General features: G+C 39.6%; 1 protein-coding gene across 1 annotated transcript in view; it reads left to right on the top strand.

Annotated features, from left to right (window-relative positions):
- The window catches only part of RYR3 (ryanodine receptor 3), a 442,959-nt gene that overhangs the window by 188,508 nt on the left and 237,608 nt on the right, over positions 1 to 16,843 (top strand). Inside the window, exons 39-40 of the mRNA XM_089521997.1 lie at positions 10,318 to 10,591; positions 11,514 to 11,628. Of these exons, the coding sequence (XP_089378123.1) occupies positions 10,318 to 10,591; positions 11,514 to 11,628 (389 nt within the window). The remainder of the gene's footprint in view (positions 1 to 10,317; positions 10,592 to 11,513; positions 11,629 to 16,843) is intronic.

The raw sequence follows: 16,843 nt of genomic DNA, 5'->3' as shown, positions 1-16,843 counted from the left end.
ATCATATTCCCTTTCTTTCTTCCCTCTCTTTCCTTCTGTCAACTTTAATTGTTACCTATACATACAGTAGTTCCTATCTTTGATCTTGTCATTGTCATGTTCCCTTTCTTTCTTTCTTTCTTTCTTTCTTTCTTTCTTTCTTTCTTCCCTCTCTTTCCTTCTGTTAACTTTATTCTGCCTCCTTTCCACTCCTCCTTATCTTTCTTCTTCTTCTTGAAAATATCAGTCTCAGAGAATTTGGGGGAAAAACAACTGAAAAGGAAAAAGGAAAAAGAAAAACAAGAACTATTTTGTTAAAAAATGGAAAAAGAAGGAAAAGATGACTGTTAAAAAATTATAAAAATTCAAAAAAAGGAAAAATAATAGTAATAATAAAATGGTACAACAACAAAAGACCTCCAAAATCTATGAGAGAGAGAACAAGGTTTCAAAAATCCAAACATTTTCAATCCATTTTTAATGAATCTGAAAAAGGTAACTGGTCCCAAAAACCAATGATCAACATAAATCAAAAGGTGGGGGGACCAGAACCTCCAAACTTCAGAAACTTAACAATGTATATCTGATCCAATTTACTTTACAAAAACAATGGAGAATATAAAAAATAAACCAGGAGAGAAATAAAAATCAAAATAGCTCTTAAAAAACACGAAAAATGGAAAGAAAAAGGAAAAAAGAGGAAAAAATAGCAAAATATAAAAATAGAACGTTAAGCTATGGCTATAAATCCATCCAAATATAAAAGCATATTAATATTTCTTGTTTCCTTATTTCCTGCTTTCACCACCAGATGTCACTATTTCTCAACTCTTACTGTTGAGTATTCAATATTTAGACAGTCTAACACCGGCTTCCAGATTTTCAACAAACCTTGAACAGTGTCCTTGGACTTATCACTTCATTGCCACAGTAAGCCTTCTCCTTTTTCTCCCCCAGCTCTCTTTCCTTTCTGATGTTTATTTAGTCAGAAACGTATCTCTTTTGTTTTAGTATTAAGGAGAAATTTATGCTGTTCTTAATTCACAAGCCAGTTATCACTCACAATTAAAAATAATCAAAAACAAAAATAATGAGGCAAAGTAAAAACAAATGAAAAAACACAGACCATAAACCTCTTAAATCAAATATAACTAGAAGTCTTTATGTATGAAAATAGTCTGAGTCAGCAGTAGGAAGCCTCTAAACAAAATTTAAGTTGAAAAATTACTTGCCGAGGGTCAATTGGCTTGATGCTTGAATCCATCTCTAGGTCTTGTGAAGGATATGGTAATGCTGGTTGTCATCATAGTGCTTTCCAACTCTTCTGTGCTACATTGCCTTTCTCCAGTTCCCTAGCCACCCAGGTTGGAATTCTGCTGATGCACAAAGACTTCAGACTCTTGGTGATTCATATTTGTGCAGTGCATTCATCCTTGCATCTCTGCCTTTAAGTCCATCCAGATTCTGATAGTGAGAAAGCCCTCAGAAGGTAACAAGAATCTAAAATTGATCAGGATATTTGCTTAATTGATTTATATCCTGCTTTTCTCCCACACGGCACTCAAAGTGTCTTAGAAATTAAAATGCACATGATTTTCAGAACCAATCAAAGTAATTGTACCTACTTTACAAGGCCACAGAAACACCAAGGAACTTCCCTCTAGCAAAAGTGTTGCATTGGAGTAGGAATTATTCTCATAGCTGCTGTTAAGATATCTATAGCACAACATATGATTAGTATAGCATACATTTTCATATTTGACTGTAAATCATACAGTCAAGCTGCCATATAGGTTGATCTCACATATAAGTCAAGGGCAAATTTTGGGGCCAAAGTTATGGATTTTGGTATGATAAGTCGAGGGTAAAACTTTGAGGCTCTTCAAGTCTGTGGTAGCTCTTCAGTATTTCCTTGGCAGTGACAGAGGCTGTTTCTCTGCTGCAGCGAGGAAGCACTGAAAAGCCCCAGTTGCAGCCATTTTTTCCTTGGAGTGGGGTTTAACAGTTACAAATGCCATTTGCTCCTTCAGTCCCACCAAGAAAACTACTTTTACAGTAGACTCTTCCCAGAATGGAAGCTCTTTACCATCCACAGTTGGTTTTAGTGCCTGGGTTGTTTTCTCACGAAGGGAGAGGAGGAGACAGTGATGAGTCACTTGGGGGAGGGACAAATGTAAAAGGACCTAAGGCAGGGAGGGAGAGAAAGTGTGTGCGTGCTGGACTAGGGAAAGTGGGGAGAAAGGTTATGTGAGTTTGTGACTGGATCATCTGTTGCTCCCATAGAAATAAAAATAGCCCTGCATTCCCTCTGCTTCCAGCAGCCCATTCCCAGGCACTGTAGGGAGAAAGGTGTATGTGTGTGTGTTTGCCACTGAATGAGCAGCTAACGTTGGCATTACCATATTGTATATAAGTCAACCCAGGATTTGGGGGTCAATTTTTGGGCATAAATTTCTCAACTTATAAATGAGTATATATGGTACGGTTCTTCCTGGCCCTTTTGGCTCTATCTTTAAGCCTTTTCTTAAGCACTGCTATCCATTCACTAAAAATAGCATTTCCACAAATAATGCAGCTACACTGACCACAGTAAGAAAAGAGGTGATGTATACAGTATTAGCCAGATAAAAAAGCTTAGGTTCTGCCTTGATCTGTCCATCTACGTACAGTATATATACATACTAGAGTAACCCGGTGATGTAGTGTAGAGTAAATGTTCATGATTTACCTATGGTTCTTCAGTAATAGCTGAGCAGATACTTATCATGCTGAAACCTAGCAAACATGGATCTATAAATACGGCTTTTAGATTTCTTTTTTCTATTATATTTCCCCTTGATGTTTGCATCTGTGTTGACACTCCCTTTTTTATTGAATTAATCACAGAACCCCTGCCCTATTAGTATATTGGTGGATTTTCTCATGAATCTAATTAAGAAGGCATAATTTTGATTATTCTTATAATAATCCTGTGTAATTTTGTACATATCTGATCAAAAAGAAGTCTTGTTGATTTCAAGGTTGAAAAGGAAAAACTATTCATATTCATATTTATTTATTATTTATTTACTCATTCCCACTGTTGTTGTTGTTTTTTTAAAAAAAAGGTTTACCAATGTTCTGGAAATTAAACTGAAGTGGATAATAGAAGGAATTTTGTACTTTTTTTCTCCTAGTATTTGAATATACAAAAATGTTGTGGAAGAATTGTTTTATGGAGAAACAAAAAACTATTTTCTGCACAGAGAATGTGTTTCCTGTATAGGAAACCTGTTTACTGTTTGCACAGGAAAAATATTCACTCTTTTGGGATGTTGGAATATGGAGAAAAATATTTGCTTTCTCCCACTGTGAAGTAAACTGCCTTGATTATTGATCCTTGATTCAATTATTTGTCCTTTATACCCTTTGTAGTTGTCGTTGTTAACTGCCCTTGAGTCAGCTTTGACTCATAGCAACCCTGTGGATGAGACAACCCCAAAACCCCCTATCCTCAACCTATCAACACAGGTCCTGCAAGCCCAGGCTTGTGTCCTTCCTGGTTGAGTCTAACCATCTTGCATATGGTCTTCCTCTCTTTCTACTGCCTTCCACCTTTCCTAACATCATTGTATTTCTAATGATTCATTCCTTCTCATGATGTGGTCGAAGTATGACAACCTCAATTTAGTCATCTTGCCTGACAGAGAGATATCAGGCTTGATCTGTTCTAGAACCCATGTGTTTGTCCTCTTGGCTGTCCGTGGTATTCTCAGTACTTTTCTCCAGCACCATATGTTCTTTCTATAGCTTTGTTTTACTGCCAAGCTTTCACATCCATACATGTTGATGGAAAATATTTGGCTTGGACTATCCGCTCTTTAGTATTCAGTTATGTTTTTTCATTTTATGATTTTGTCCAGTTCTTTTGTAGCTGCCATTCACAATCCTAATCTTTTTATCTATTAACTGTAGTCTCCATTCTGATCAATACAGTATTTAATTCAAGGTATGGAAACTCTCTGACCACCATATATACTCAACTATAAATCAATCTCATGTATAAGCCGAGGACAAGTTTTGGGGCCAAAGTTATGATTTTGGTATGATCCATGGATAAGTTGAGGGCAAAACTTTGAGGCTTCTCAGGTCCATGGAGGCTCTTCAGCATTTCCCCAACAGTGAACAGACTGTTTCTTTGCCGCAGCGAGGAAGCACCAAAAAGCCCAGTTGCAGCCATTTATATTTTTTTTGGAGTGGGGTTAAACAGTCACAGGTGCCCCTTGCCCCTTCAAATCCCACTAAGAAACCTACTTTTATAGTAGTCTCTTCCCAGAATGGAAGCTCTTTACTGCTGGCCCATCCACAGTTGTCTGTAGCAGCCAGCTTGTCTTCTCACAGAGGATGAGGAGGAGAAGGGGGTGAAGAGTCAGTTGGGGAAGAGTCAAATGTAAAAGGAGTTAAGGCAGGGTGTGTGTGTGTGTGTGTGTTTATGTGCGTGCGTGCGTGCGTGCGTGCATACATGCTGGAGTGGGGAAAGTGGGGAGGAACATGTGTGTGTTTGTGACTGGATCAGCTGTTGCTCCCATAGAAATAAAAATTGCCATGCACTCTCTCTGCTTCCAGTAGCCCATTTCCAGGTATGGAGGGAAAGTGGAGAGGAAGATGTATGTATATGTATTTGTCACTGAATGCTACTGAGCTGCCATCATCAGCATTGCCATATTGACCCATATATAAGTAAACCCAGGATTCAGGGGTCAATTTTTGGGCATAAATTTCTCAACATATCGATGAGTTTAATATAGTATTTCATTTTTCTCATTGTTGGGATAAATTCTTGCAAATGTTCCGTGGTCATTATTATTATTTTTTTAATGTTCAACATTTCCTCCTTGATCTTCTTCAGTAATTGGTACAGGTCTTTGTTTCTGCTAATAGCATTGTGTCTTCTGCATATATTAGATTGCTAAAGTTCCTTTCTCCTATCTTCCTGCCTCTTGGTCCAAGCCTGCTCTGCATAAAATATCCTCTGCATGCAGGTTGAATAAATAGGCTGATAGTATGCAGCTTTTGGAAATTGGGAACCATTCTGTTTCTCCATATTTTGTTCTAACAGCAGCCTCTTGTCCTGAGTACAGGTTCAGATAGTAGCCATATCCAGTGTGCCATTAGTATTGGTCTTTTATGATACACAAAATATATACTCTGCTTTAATTGAAATCCCACAACAATTGATGAGGAGATGCCTAAAAGAAGATAGATTTTAGCAAAACAAATTGCTGCCCATGGCTAAATATACAAACAATAACCCCATTAGGATCAACAGCTGGACTTTAGTTCTGGTTAGACCACACTGTCTTCTGTCTTCTTTGAAAAAGGCAAAAAATAAATGCAAAACAAAGTATGTTATGTTCAGTATATAGCTATCTCTAATAATTCATCTGATACCTTCCTCAGTACAAGGTGTTTGACTGGCCTGGTCAGGTTTCACAACATGTACTTTTCAACATGAAACATCTGATTCCCGCTCATTAATTCACCTCAGTTACTTAGCTCAAGAACTGTATTTTTCAATAGACTGCTTTAAAAACTATTGTCAAGATTTAGTGTCTGAATTTTTGCAATGACACTAATGCCTCGTTTACAATTAAATAAAACAGCTGGGATTTATTGGGATTGGCAAAGAATGCATGGAAGTGATGCTTCAGTGAGTTCATCCAGTCAAGCATTAAAAATGAAAACACATACACTTCTGAAATATCCAGGGACATTAGGAATTCTAGGTCACTTCTGGCATACAGCTAACAATAGCCATTAAACAGAGTTTGTAAAACACTTTTGGCTCTACTGTTTGGAGCCTGCTGTGGTAAGGAAAAAGAATAGCCTACATACATCACTAATCCTTTTTTTTTTTTACATATTCTACAGAAACTTGTACAATAGAGGCACCATCTGAAAAGGCATTTTTTCCTTTGTTTTAGCTTCGTATTTTGAATTGTGCAAAAGTATGTAAGAGCATACAAATACACTTCTCTTGATTTGAAAGCATTTTCACAAGGGACACATATGGCATAACTGTAAATGAAAAGTTTTCACTTTTTGAGATGAATTTTGAACAAAGAATTTTAAATAGTCTTGACTATTCATGTGTTTCAATCTCTACTGTTAGAGTACATAGCTAAAATTTGAATAATCAATCCTTTGGGAAAAGTAGCTTACTATATGATAACATAAACTATGGTTAGATTGCCATCTGATGGGCATGCTTTGATTGTGTATTCCTACATGGCAAGCGCTTGGAGTTTATGGCCTTGAGGTGTTTTCCAGCTCTATAAGTCTATGTGGATTTAACTTAAGGTTTGCTTTCCTTGATTCAGCAAAAACAGACTACCACTGTTTTCTTATTAACATAAGAAAATATGGTATACCTAAAGCACAGAATTAATTTGGTTTAATGATCATTCCTTTCCCCAGTGAAAGCCTAGAAAGTGTGGGTGGGTGGGCGGGCGGTGGTGGTGGTGGTGAGGAGTTAGGGACTTCGACAGATAATTCACAGCATCCTCACTAGTGTTCAGAATACTTAGGAAGTTACAACTGTTAGATGAATCTAAAATCTATATGGATTCGCAGTGCACATTAGAGCTGAACCAAGTGTTCATGAAAAGGCATTTTTGGGTGTAAAAAGAGGAGGCTTTCAGTAGAATCAATATTCTCCAGGCAAAAAAATGCATATCTCCTATCTCTTACTGGTTTTGCTGCCAAAATTGTCTGCATCTTCAGAACAATGTGCTGTATCCAGTGGTGTCTGTCTGTCAGTGGAATAGATATTGTGAGTAGAACAGATTCCATTTTCTTGTTGTCACTAGTCAATTCCTCTATCTTTTCTAGAAGTTTGGATGACCTTCAGAAAGCAAATTTGGGGATCAGGAAGACTAGTGTAAGCAGAAAGGAGATCTGTTCTGTTTGGTGTGTTCAAATCAGTTTTATGTGAGGATATAGCCCAATTTTTTAATTTTAAAATTGGTCTTAATTTTAGTAACAGTGATGTCATCCTGTCAGTCATATTATTATTATTATGCTTTATATAGCGCTGTAGATTTACACACAAACAATAAAATAGATAAAGTAAACCTGCCCATGGCGTACAATCTAAGAAATAATAGCATAATACATATAAATAATACATGACAATACAGGAAAGGGTTCAATAAAGTAAAGCAGGCAACAAATTAAAAACGTCAAATAACAAATAATAGTCACGCAATGCCTGGGAATGCTTCTCTGAACAGGATGGTCTTCAACTCAGTTTTGAAACTGGTTAAAGAAGTGATGAGCCGTGTTTGTGGGGGAAGGAGGTTCCAGGAGTGAGGGGCAGCAAGTGACAAGGGACGAATCTGGAATGGGGCAGTGAAAATCCTAGGCTGAGACAGCAGACCTTGACTACTAGAACAGAGAGCATGAGTGGGAAAGTGAGGAGAAAGAAGGTTAGATAAATAAGGAGGGGCCAGCCCATGCAGGGCTTTAAAAGTCAACAACAGGAGATTATACTGAATATGAAAAGGGAGGGGGAGCCAGTGAAGGGATGCCAATAAAGGAGAGACATGGTGAGAGCGGTAGCCGGATGTAATAATGCGTGCAGCTTAATGCTGGACAGAAATTAAAGGATGGAGGTGAGAGAGAGGAAGCCCTGCCAGAAGGAGGTTACAGAAATCAAGTCGCGAGACCACTAGGGCATGGACCAGAATCCTGGCAGTAGAGGCAAAGAGAAATGACTTTGTGACACAACTGACCTTGTTGCTGTGTGCCTGACATATGACAACCCTTAAGGCAAGCCTATCATGGGTGTTTCTTGGGAAAATTTGTTAAGAGGAGATTTGCCTTTGCCTTTGCCTTCCCCTTCTTCTGAGGCTGAGAGACTGTGACTTGCCCAAAGGCACCCAGTGTCTTTGCATGGTCAAGTGAGGATTCAAACCCTAGTCTTTCAGTGTTGTAGTCCAACACTCAACTCATTACACCATGCTGGCTCTCAATACTGTGGGATTAATTACTTTAACTGGAGGGCAGTGATATCATTATTATGATTTTGGACAAGTAGCCAAATCTGATTGGATACTTGGTGCTTTGTTTGCTATTGTAAATAATTTCAATTTTTAAAATTGGGTCAGAAGTAAGATAATTACTTTCTCCCAACTTTCAAAAGTAGCTCTATTTATTTCTGGGCTAACATGGTGATTATTGTGGACCTCAGATATTTGGAATTGTGACTTCAGAAGTACACATTTGTTTACTTTCCACTACCACCCCCCAAAAAGACATAGGAATGACATAGGAATGGTGTTGTTTTGAGAAGAAGGAAAGGAAAACAGGAATCATACATTTTTGCTTATCAGAATGTTGCACCCCTGTGAAAAGGGCTCACCTACAAATCTTGTCCTGCTCCAAAAATGTCACGATTTACTCTTTAAATTTCAGTTTGTTAGAAGTGTACAAATTTAAGCATTTATTGCTCTTAATGGTCCCATAAATACATTCATTCATAAATGCTCTGTCATATTAACCACTTAATAAATCTCTGAAACATTCCTGAGAGCTGAATTATAAGAAGACACTTTAGTTGACGCATTACCTGAAATTAAACTTGTTGGCTTTTTGTTCCAAATAATGAAATTCATGCCAACTACTCTGAACTGATCATTAGCTCATTAAGAAGCTCTCGAAAAAAGAGCCAAGACAGCCTGAGAGAAAACAGCATATTTTCATCTTGCTGAAACACCTGGCCATCTTATTAGTACATTGTAATTATTTATTGAATATTACAATGGCGGTATGAATAACATGTTCTAAAGATGTGGTATGCAACATTCACCTGAGCATGCTTCTTTTCCATTGTCTATCAAAACGAGGTGGATCTGCAAACATTGTAAAACTGAACAAGCCAATGATAAACTCATGTACTTTAGAAGTATTAATTTTGCCAATGTATAAACTCACAGAAATTACTGGTAAACATCATGCTCCTATATATACGATTTAATTACTTTAAAAAAGTGCAATTGTTATTATAGCATCATAATTGCTAATTGAATCTCTGTAAAAACCTGTACTTCAGAATTAGTGCTTTGCTAAGCAAGGCATACTGCCACCACCCCACAAAACTAGTAAGTAGTTATGGTTTGTGGTGTGTCTTTATTTCTCCTGGTTTCTTCTTCAAGCATTTTTATTCCTTTTCTGACCCTTCTCAGTTTCCATCCTCGTGGTATTTGTGAATGGAATGTACAGTGGGCCTTTGATATCCACTGAGGTTTGGTTCCAGGACGCTGTGGACTCCAAAATCAGTGGACGTTCAAATCCAAATATATACAGTACATAGTAAAATTGTGTCCTTTATTTAAAATAGCAAAATCAAAGTTTTCTTTTGAGAATTTATATATTTTTGAAATATTTTCAAGGTGTGGATAGTTGAATCTATGGATAAAGAATCTGTGGATTTGGAGGGATGACTGTATTTCCCCTGTATAAAGGTGTTAGATAACTGGGAACCAATAGTGGAACTGAGTAAAGCGAACTGTAGTAAATTTCCCAATCCAGACATCATTACAAATGAAAATTGAGGAAGTTTAGTAGTTCAGCATTATATCTGAGTAAACAAACTATAAATTGCAATTAGGTGACAAACCAGAATTGGAATCCCATGTTTTAAAATTAATTCATAGGCCATTATTATAAAGATGGTTTGTAGCAATAGCAGAATGGACAAATCATACCATTGAGTCATGTTGAAGCAAAATTTGATTATGAAGGAATCTCCTTGTAAACTTTGGAGGTAAGGGATGAAATTTAAAGGTCAAGAAGTCACTGCCATAGCTGGAGAGCTGTGTCTCCATTAATCTGATGAAGTATACCAAGACTGTGAAAGCTCATGCTACAGCTTTTTTCACAGTCTTAAAGGTTCTACAAGATTCCTTTGCATACCGATATCCCAGACTAACTTGGCTATGTCTTGGAACAGCTGTAGAGAGTAATTCCAAAAGCTACCTCTCATAGAATGTGTTAGGGGTGATGCTATGTAGTGACATGGCATTATTTTTACAAATGTTTGGGAGTGGCTGAGAATGACCTCTGTGGCACCTATTACAGGTGTGCTTAAAGCATCATGGTGGCATCATCAAAGAGCTTGGAGACTTGAGGGAATGAAACTGCCAGAGTTTCTGTATCAACAGTTGGGGAAACTGTTCTGAATTTATGAAATAACCATTGTTGGGTTTCCAGGTTACTTATTCCACACAATCATTTGAAATACCTTCTTTTCAGTATAGATTGCATGTTCTTTTCTTTTTTTTCTGCCTTCCACTGCAGCTACATTGAAGGAGTTGATATCTCAAACTATGGTTTCCTGGGCTCAAGAAGATCAGATACAAGACCCAGAATTAGTTCGTATTATGTTTAATCTCCTTCGAAGACAATATGACAGTATTGGTGAGCTGCTGCAGGCTCTGAAGAAATCCTATACTATAAGTGCTGCCTCTGTGCAAGATACAATCAACTTACTAGTAGCACTGGGTCAAATTCGCTCCCTGCTTAGTGTCAGAATGGGAAAAGAAGAAGAATTGCTTATGATTAATGGCCTTGGGTATGAAAAAAAACTTTATTTGAAGCATTCAATATATATGTAACTTGGGGGTATTAAGCTTTTACTTACTGACCCTTATTGTAGAAGTCCACTATGATTTTGCAACAATTATAGTTGGGTAATTGTATCTGATAAAGTTTGGTTGAGTTATATTTGGGGAATAAGCTCAGTTTTTAATCCCCTTTAAACACTATTGTTTTCCTTTTGTTGGCATCTTTTGAACATATCGACCTAGCCCTTTGTTGAGTCAACCCATGGACCCATCTATTCCTGGGGAAAATCTACCACCAATGCTATTTTGTGGCCCCAGGTCCCCCTAGAGCCTGCCAAAAAATTGCACTTTATTCCAGAAAAACTGTTCTCTCCCCCATGTCTTCTAGGTTTGTGAAATGCAATTTCACCACTTGCGGGGGGAGGTAAAGAAGGTCTTTTTTCCAAATAGACTGGGAAATTAATATTCAGGTCATTTCCTGTTGGAAATAAAAGGCGTGTTTCGAGTGTGAACTGGACCAGGGCTCCCAGGCCATGAAGGAATTGCCCCAAAGCACTAGAATACATTTTGGTGCAATACACACACACACACACACACACACACACACACACCTCTATATTTTTATTTTTTGAGGTGGTGGGCTGTAAAGGAGGCAATCCCCTGGCCTGCAAAATTGTCCATCCTTGATCTAGCGAAACACAATCTGTTCTGTCTCTGGTAGGGATTCTCCAATCACAGACAGAGATTTTACCTAACCCTGCTATTCTTAAAAAATCTTTTTTCCCACTAGAAAATGTGAAGATTAGAATTAGCTAATACTGTCAGTAATTGTTCTTGAACTGTGAAACCTAAAAAAAAGAAAAGAAACACCACAATATACAGTTCATAATGATTACTTTTTTGATACTTGTTTCTTCTCATCCCATTTAGAGATATAATGAACAACAAAGTATTTTATCAACATCCTAACCTAATGAGAGTACTTGGTATGCATGAGACTGTTATGGAAGTAATGGTAAATGTGCTTGGAGGAGACAAATCTCAGGTAATTTCATGAGTGTTTTTATTATGTCTTTTGCTAAACTATAAGAAATTAAAGATAATGTGTTGAGCATGTACAGGGTATATAGTCTGTGCTGTCAACTCCATGCACAGCAAGGTAGTTTAGGCAAGTTGTTGTTGTTGTAATAATTATTATTGGGCTATAAAGAGCATGTAAAGAAAAGATGTTGGGAATTGAGATTCCTAGTTTGTTTAAGGAAGCATCAGCATGAAGTGTTCCTTCCAGTCACAAATAGCAAAACAAGTTGTGTTTATGCTTTCAGCACAATAGTTTTAATTGGAACACAGTGCAGTTTTTTATGTATAACTTTTAACCTTGAAATGTGTTTAAAGGCCTTGAAAGCTTCAAAGTAATTTAGAGGACTTAGAGTAAGAATGATATGAGAATAACCCCAAATGGGAGGTTAAAAGTGTTCTGCTATTTCGTTCTACTTTGTGCCAGAATTCTCTCACGCAAACACTTTTCTACTTTTTATTTTGGACAGATCCTGCAGTTTACAGTCCCATCAATTTATATAAAGCCTAGTTAATCTAATATATGTTCCTTTCATTCAAAAAAGTGGAATTTCCCTTATTGTAACTTTGCTTCTGTTGTACTTCCTATGTTACAACATCTTGGTTAGGTTGTTCACATGAGAATCTGTGTGGCCCTGTATAGTTGTAAAACTAATCTAGATGTGGAGAGAAATAATTGGGTACAATATACAATTGATGAATCTGAAAAGAAAAAATAAGATCTAAAGGTTTCTAAAATATATTCTAATACTTACTAGATAGATAGACAGACAGATAGACAGACAGACAGATTCAAGCTTTCCATAACAGTCCGGCCAGAGAGAGGAGAAGGAGAGGAGCTGCTTGGCAGCCATTTTGAGACCGTGTGCTCGAGACCATGTGCTCGTTGCTGAAGGGGCGGAGCTTCTGTGAGTCACATCTGTGAGTCACAAGGGGGCGGAGCTAGCAGACTAGCTTTATATACCAACTTCCAGAGCCTTCCAGAACAGTCCGGCCAGAGAGAGGAGAAGGAGAGGAGCTGCTTGGCAGCCATTTTGAGACCGTGTGCTCGAGACCGTGTGCTCGTTGCTGAAGGGGCGGAGCTTCTGTGAGTCACATCTGTGAGTCACAAGGGGGCGGAGCTAGCAGACTAGCTTTATATACCAACTTCCAGAGCCTTCCAGAACAGTCCGGCCAGAGAGAGGAGAAGGAGAGGAGCTGCTTGGCAGCCATTTTGAGACCGTGTGCTCGAGACCGTGTGCTTGTTGCTGAAGGGGCGGAGCTTCTGTGAGTCACATCTGTGAGTCACAAGGGGGCGGAGCTAGCAGACTAGCTTTATATACCAACTTCCAGAGCCTTCCAGAACAGTCCGGCCAGAGAGAGGAGAAGGAGAGGAGCTGCTTGGCAGCCATTTTGAGACCGTGTGCTCGAGACCGTGTGTTCGTTGCTGAAGGGGCGGAGCTTCTGTGAGTCACATCTGTGAGTCACAAGGGGGCGGAGCTAGCAGACTTCCAGAGAATTTTCATTTTCTTTAACTCAACAACTCTGCTCAAGTGGCATCAGGTTAGAATCAGATATTGAAACAGAACCTTCCCTTTAAGTGTAAGATAGCAGCCAGTACTTACCTTTAAAGAAGTATTCCCAGTAGATCGACTGTTATATTTATTACTAAAGACTTTGCAGTATGGACAACGAGGGATCTGCCGCAGTCACCTGCAACTCTTGTGGGATGTTTCTCTTCTTGCCTACAGAAGTGGAGAACTTCACATGCACCAAGTGCAAGTTGGTAGCACTCTTGGAGGAGAAAATGCAGCAGCTGGAGGCCAGAGTAGCTACACTTCAGCATATTAGGGAACAAGAGGATTTCCTGGACTCAATAGAACTAACCATCTTGGATGAGTACCACGCAGAGGAAGATGCTAGGGTGGAAGAGGTCACTTGCCAAACAGAGGAGGCAGACAGCTGGAGGAATGTCACAAAGAGAAGTAAGCCAAGAAGGAATTGTTCGGGGAGCTTGCAGCTAGAGAATCGATTCGAAGCTCTTTCCCTTATCAAGGAGGATGAAGAAGAGCAGCCTGGACAGACTTCTGGGACAGAGCAGGGGATCCTGAGAGTCCCACCTGAGGGAACAGTCGCTGCTAAGCCTCGAAGGAGGCGTGTGGTCGTAGTGGGGGACTCCTTGCTGAGGGGTACAGAAGCAGTGATTTGTAGGCCTGACAAGATGTCTCGAGAGGTGTGTTGTCTTCCAGGTGCAAAGATCCGTGATGTGACAGAGAGGCTGACAAGACTGGTCAAGCCTACTGACCAATACCCCTTCCTTTTGGTCCACGTGGGAACTAATGATACTGCAAGACACAGCATTCAGAACATCAAAAGGGATTACGAGGCGCTTGGTAGGAAGCTGAAAGGAATGGATGTACAGGTTGTCATCTCGTCTCTTCTGCCAGTTGAAGGGCATGGTCCAGGAAGGGAGAGGAAAATAGCAGATGTGAACAACTGGCTTCACAGATGGTGCCGCCGAGAAGGATTTGGATACTTCGATCATGGGCTGCGGTTCCATGAGGAGGGACTTCTTGCAACAGACGGGTTGCATCTCACGCCAGTTGGAAGAAATGTTTTTGCCAACAGTCTCAAGAACTTGATCAGGAGAGCTTTAAACTGAGTTCCGAGGGGAAGGGAGACAATATTAAGGAAGGCGAAAGGGATGGCGAAAATAGTCAAACTGACATAGAGGAAACAAGGCAAACAGTGCAAGGACCCAGCAGTGGGAGGCAAAAAAACTTGCACAGGCAGCAAGTAAAAGGGAACCATGGTCTGCGATGTCTCTACACTAATGCACACAGCATGGGAAATAAGCAAGATGAACTCGAACTCCTAGTACAACAAAGCAAATATGATATAATAGGCATCACTGAAACCTGGTGGGATGAGTCTCATGATTGGAATGTGGAAATAGAGGGGTATAACCTTATTAAGAGAAATAGGCCAAACAGGAAAGGAGGAGGAATAGCACTATATGTCAGAGATATTTACACCAGTGAAGAGATCCTGGACATCAATCATGGAAGCCAGGTGGAGAGCATCTGGATAAGAATCAAAGGGGAGGGAAACAACAAGGGTGTTACGGTGGGAGTCTACTACAGACCCCCAAGTCAGACTGAGGAATTGGATGATATCTTTCTAGAACAGATGACCACACAGTCAGAAAAGAGAGATGTAGTAGTGATGGGCGACTTCAACTATCCTGATATTTGCTGGAAGGCAAACTCAGCAAAATCCTCAAGGTCTAGCAAATTCCTCACTTGCCTGGAAGACAATTTCATGGTCCAAAAGGTGGAAGAGGCAACAAGGGAGTCAGCTATTTTAGATCTGATCCTAACCAACAAGGATGACTTGGTTAATGGGGTGCAAGTGGTGGGATCGTTAGGTGGAAGTGACCATGTTCTCCTGGAGTTTGTAATACAGTGGAAAGGAGAAGCCAGGCAGAGTCAGACACGCATCCTAGACTTTAGGAGAGCGGATTTCAGTAAACTTAGAGAAGTATTGAGGGCGATTCCATGGTCAGAAATACTAAAAGATAAAGGAGTTCAGGACGGATGGGACTTTCTCAAAAGGGAGATACTGAAGGCACAATTTCAAACAGTTCCAGTGAGAAAGAAAAACGGGAGGTGTCTCAAGAAACCAGGATGGATGACTAAGGAACTTTCAACCGAGCTAAGTTTGAAACGGAACATGTATAAGAAATGGAAAAAGGGGGAAATCACGAAAAAGGAATTCAAAGAAATAGCAGGCATGTGTAGGGGTAAAGTCAGAAAAGCTAAAGCGCAGAATGAACTCAGGCTTGCTAAAGAGGTTAAGAACAATAAAAAGGGCTTTTTTGGATATGTCCGCAGCAAGAGGAAGAAGAAGGAAACGGTAGGGCCACTGCGTGGAGAAGATGGCAAAATGCTAACAGGAGATAGAGAAAAGGCAGAATTACTCAACACCTTCTTTGCCTCAGTCTTCTCAGAAAAGGCAAAGGGTGCTCAACCTGAGGATAATGGAGCAGAGGACAGAATAGGGGAATTTCAGCACAGAATAAGTAAAGAGATAGTAGAGGAACACCTTGTTAATCTAAATGAATTTAAGTCTCCGGGACCAGATGAACTCCATCCAAGGGTATTAAAAGAACTGGCAAAAGTAATATCGGAGCCATTGGCAATCATATTTGAAAACTCCTGGAGAACAGGAGAGATCCCAGCAGACTGGAGGAGGGCAAACGTTGTCCCCATCTTCAAAAAGGGGAAAAAAGAGGATCCCAACAATTATCGTCCAGTTAGTCTGACATCAGTTCTAGGAAAGATTCTGGAGCAGATCATTAAACAGAGAGTTTGTGAACATCTAGAAGGCAATGCCATAATCACAAAAAGTCAACATGGGTTTCAGAGAAACAAGTCATGCCAGACAAATCTAATCTCTTTCTTTGACAAAATTACCAGCTTGGTAGATGAAGGGAATGCTGTGGATATAGTATATCTTGATTTCAGTAAGGCCTTTGACAAGGTTTCCCATGACATTCTTGCAAACAAGCTTGTGAAATGTGGACTAGACAAAGGAACTGTTAAATGGATCTGTAATTGGTTGACCGGCCGAACCCAAAGGGTGCTCAACAATGGCTCCATTTCATCCTGGAGAGAAGTGACCAGTGGGGTCCCACAGGGCTCTGTCCTGGGCCCAGTGCTATTCAACATCTTTATCAATGACCTGGATGACAGAATTGGGAGCATACTTATCAAATTTGCAGATGACACCAAATTAGGGGGAATAGCTAATACCCCAGAGGACAGGATCAAGATTCAAAATGACCTGAATAGACTAGAAAGCTGGGCCAAAGCTAACAAAATGAAATTCAACACAGAGAAATGTAAGGTATTGCACTTAGGGCGGAAAAATAAAATGCACAGATATAGGATGGGTGACACCTGGCTGAATGAAACTACGTGTGAAAGGGATCTAGGAGTCCAAGTAGACCACAAGTTGAACATGAGTGAACAGTGTGATGCGGCAGCTAAAAAGGCCAATGCTATTTTAGGCTGCATCAATAGAAGTATAGTGTCTAGATCAAGAGAAGTAATAGTGCCACTGTATTCTGCTTTGCTCAGGCCCCACCTAGAATATTGTGTCCAGTTCTGGGCGCCACAATTCAAAAAGGACATTGAGAAACT

Source organism: Sceloporus occidentalis, unplaced genomic scaffold (assembly GCF_023333645.1).
Source record: "Sceloporus occidentalis isolate IW3139 unplaced genomic scaffold, rSceOcc1.0.p SCAF_4, whole genome shotgun sequence".
NCBI lineage: Eukaryota > Metazoa > Chordata > Lepidosauria > Squamata > Phrynosomatidae > Sceloporus > Sceloporus occidentalis.
The sequence above is the reverse complement of the archived record's forward strand: the minus strand, read 5'-3'. Positions and strand labels throughout refer to the sequence as shown.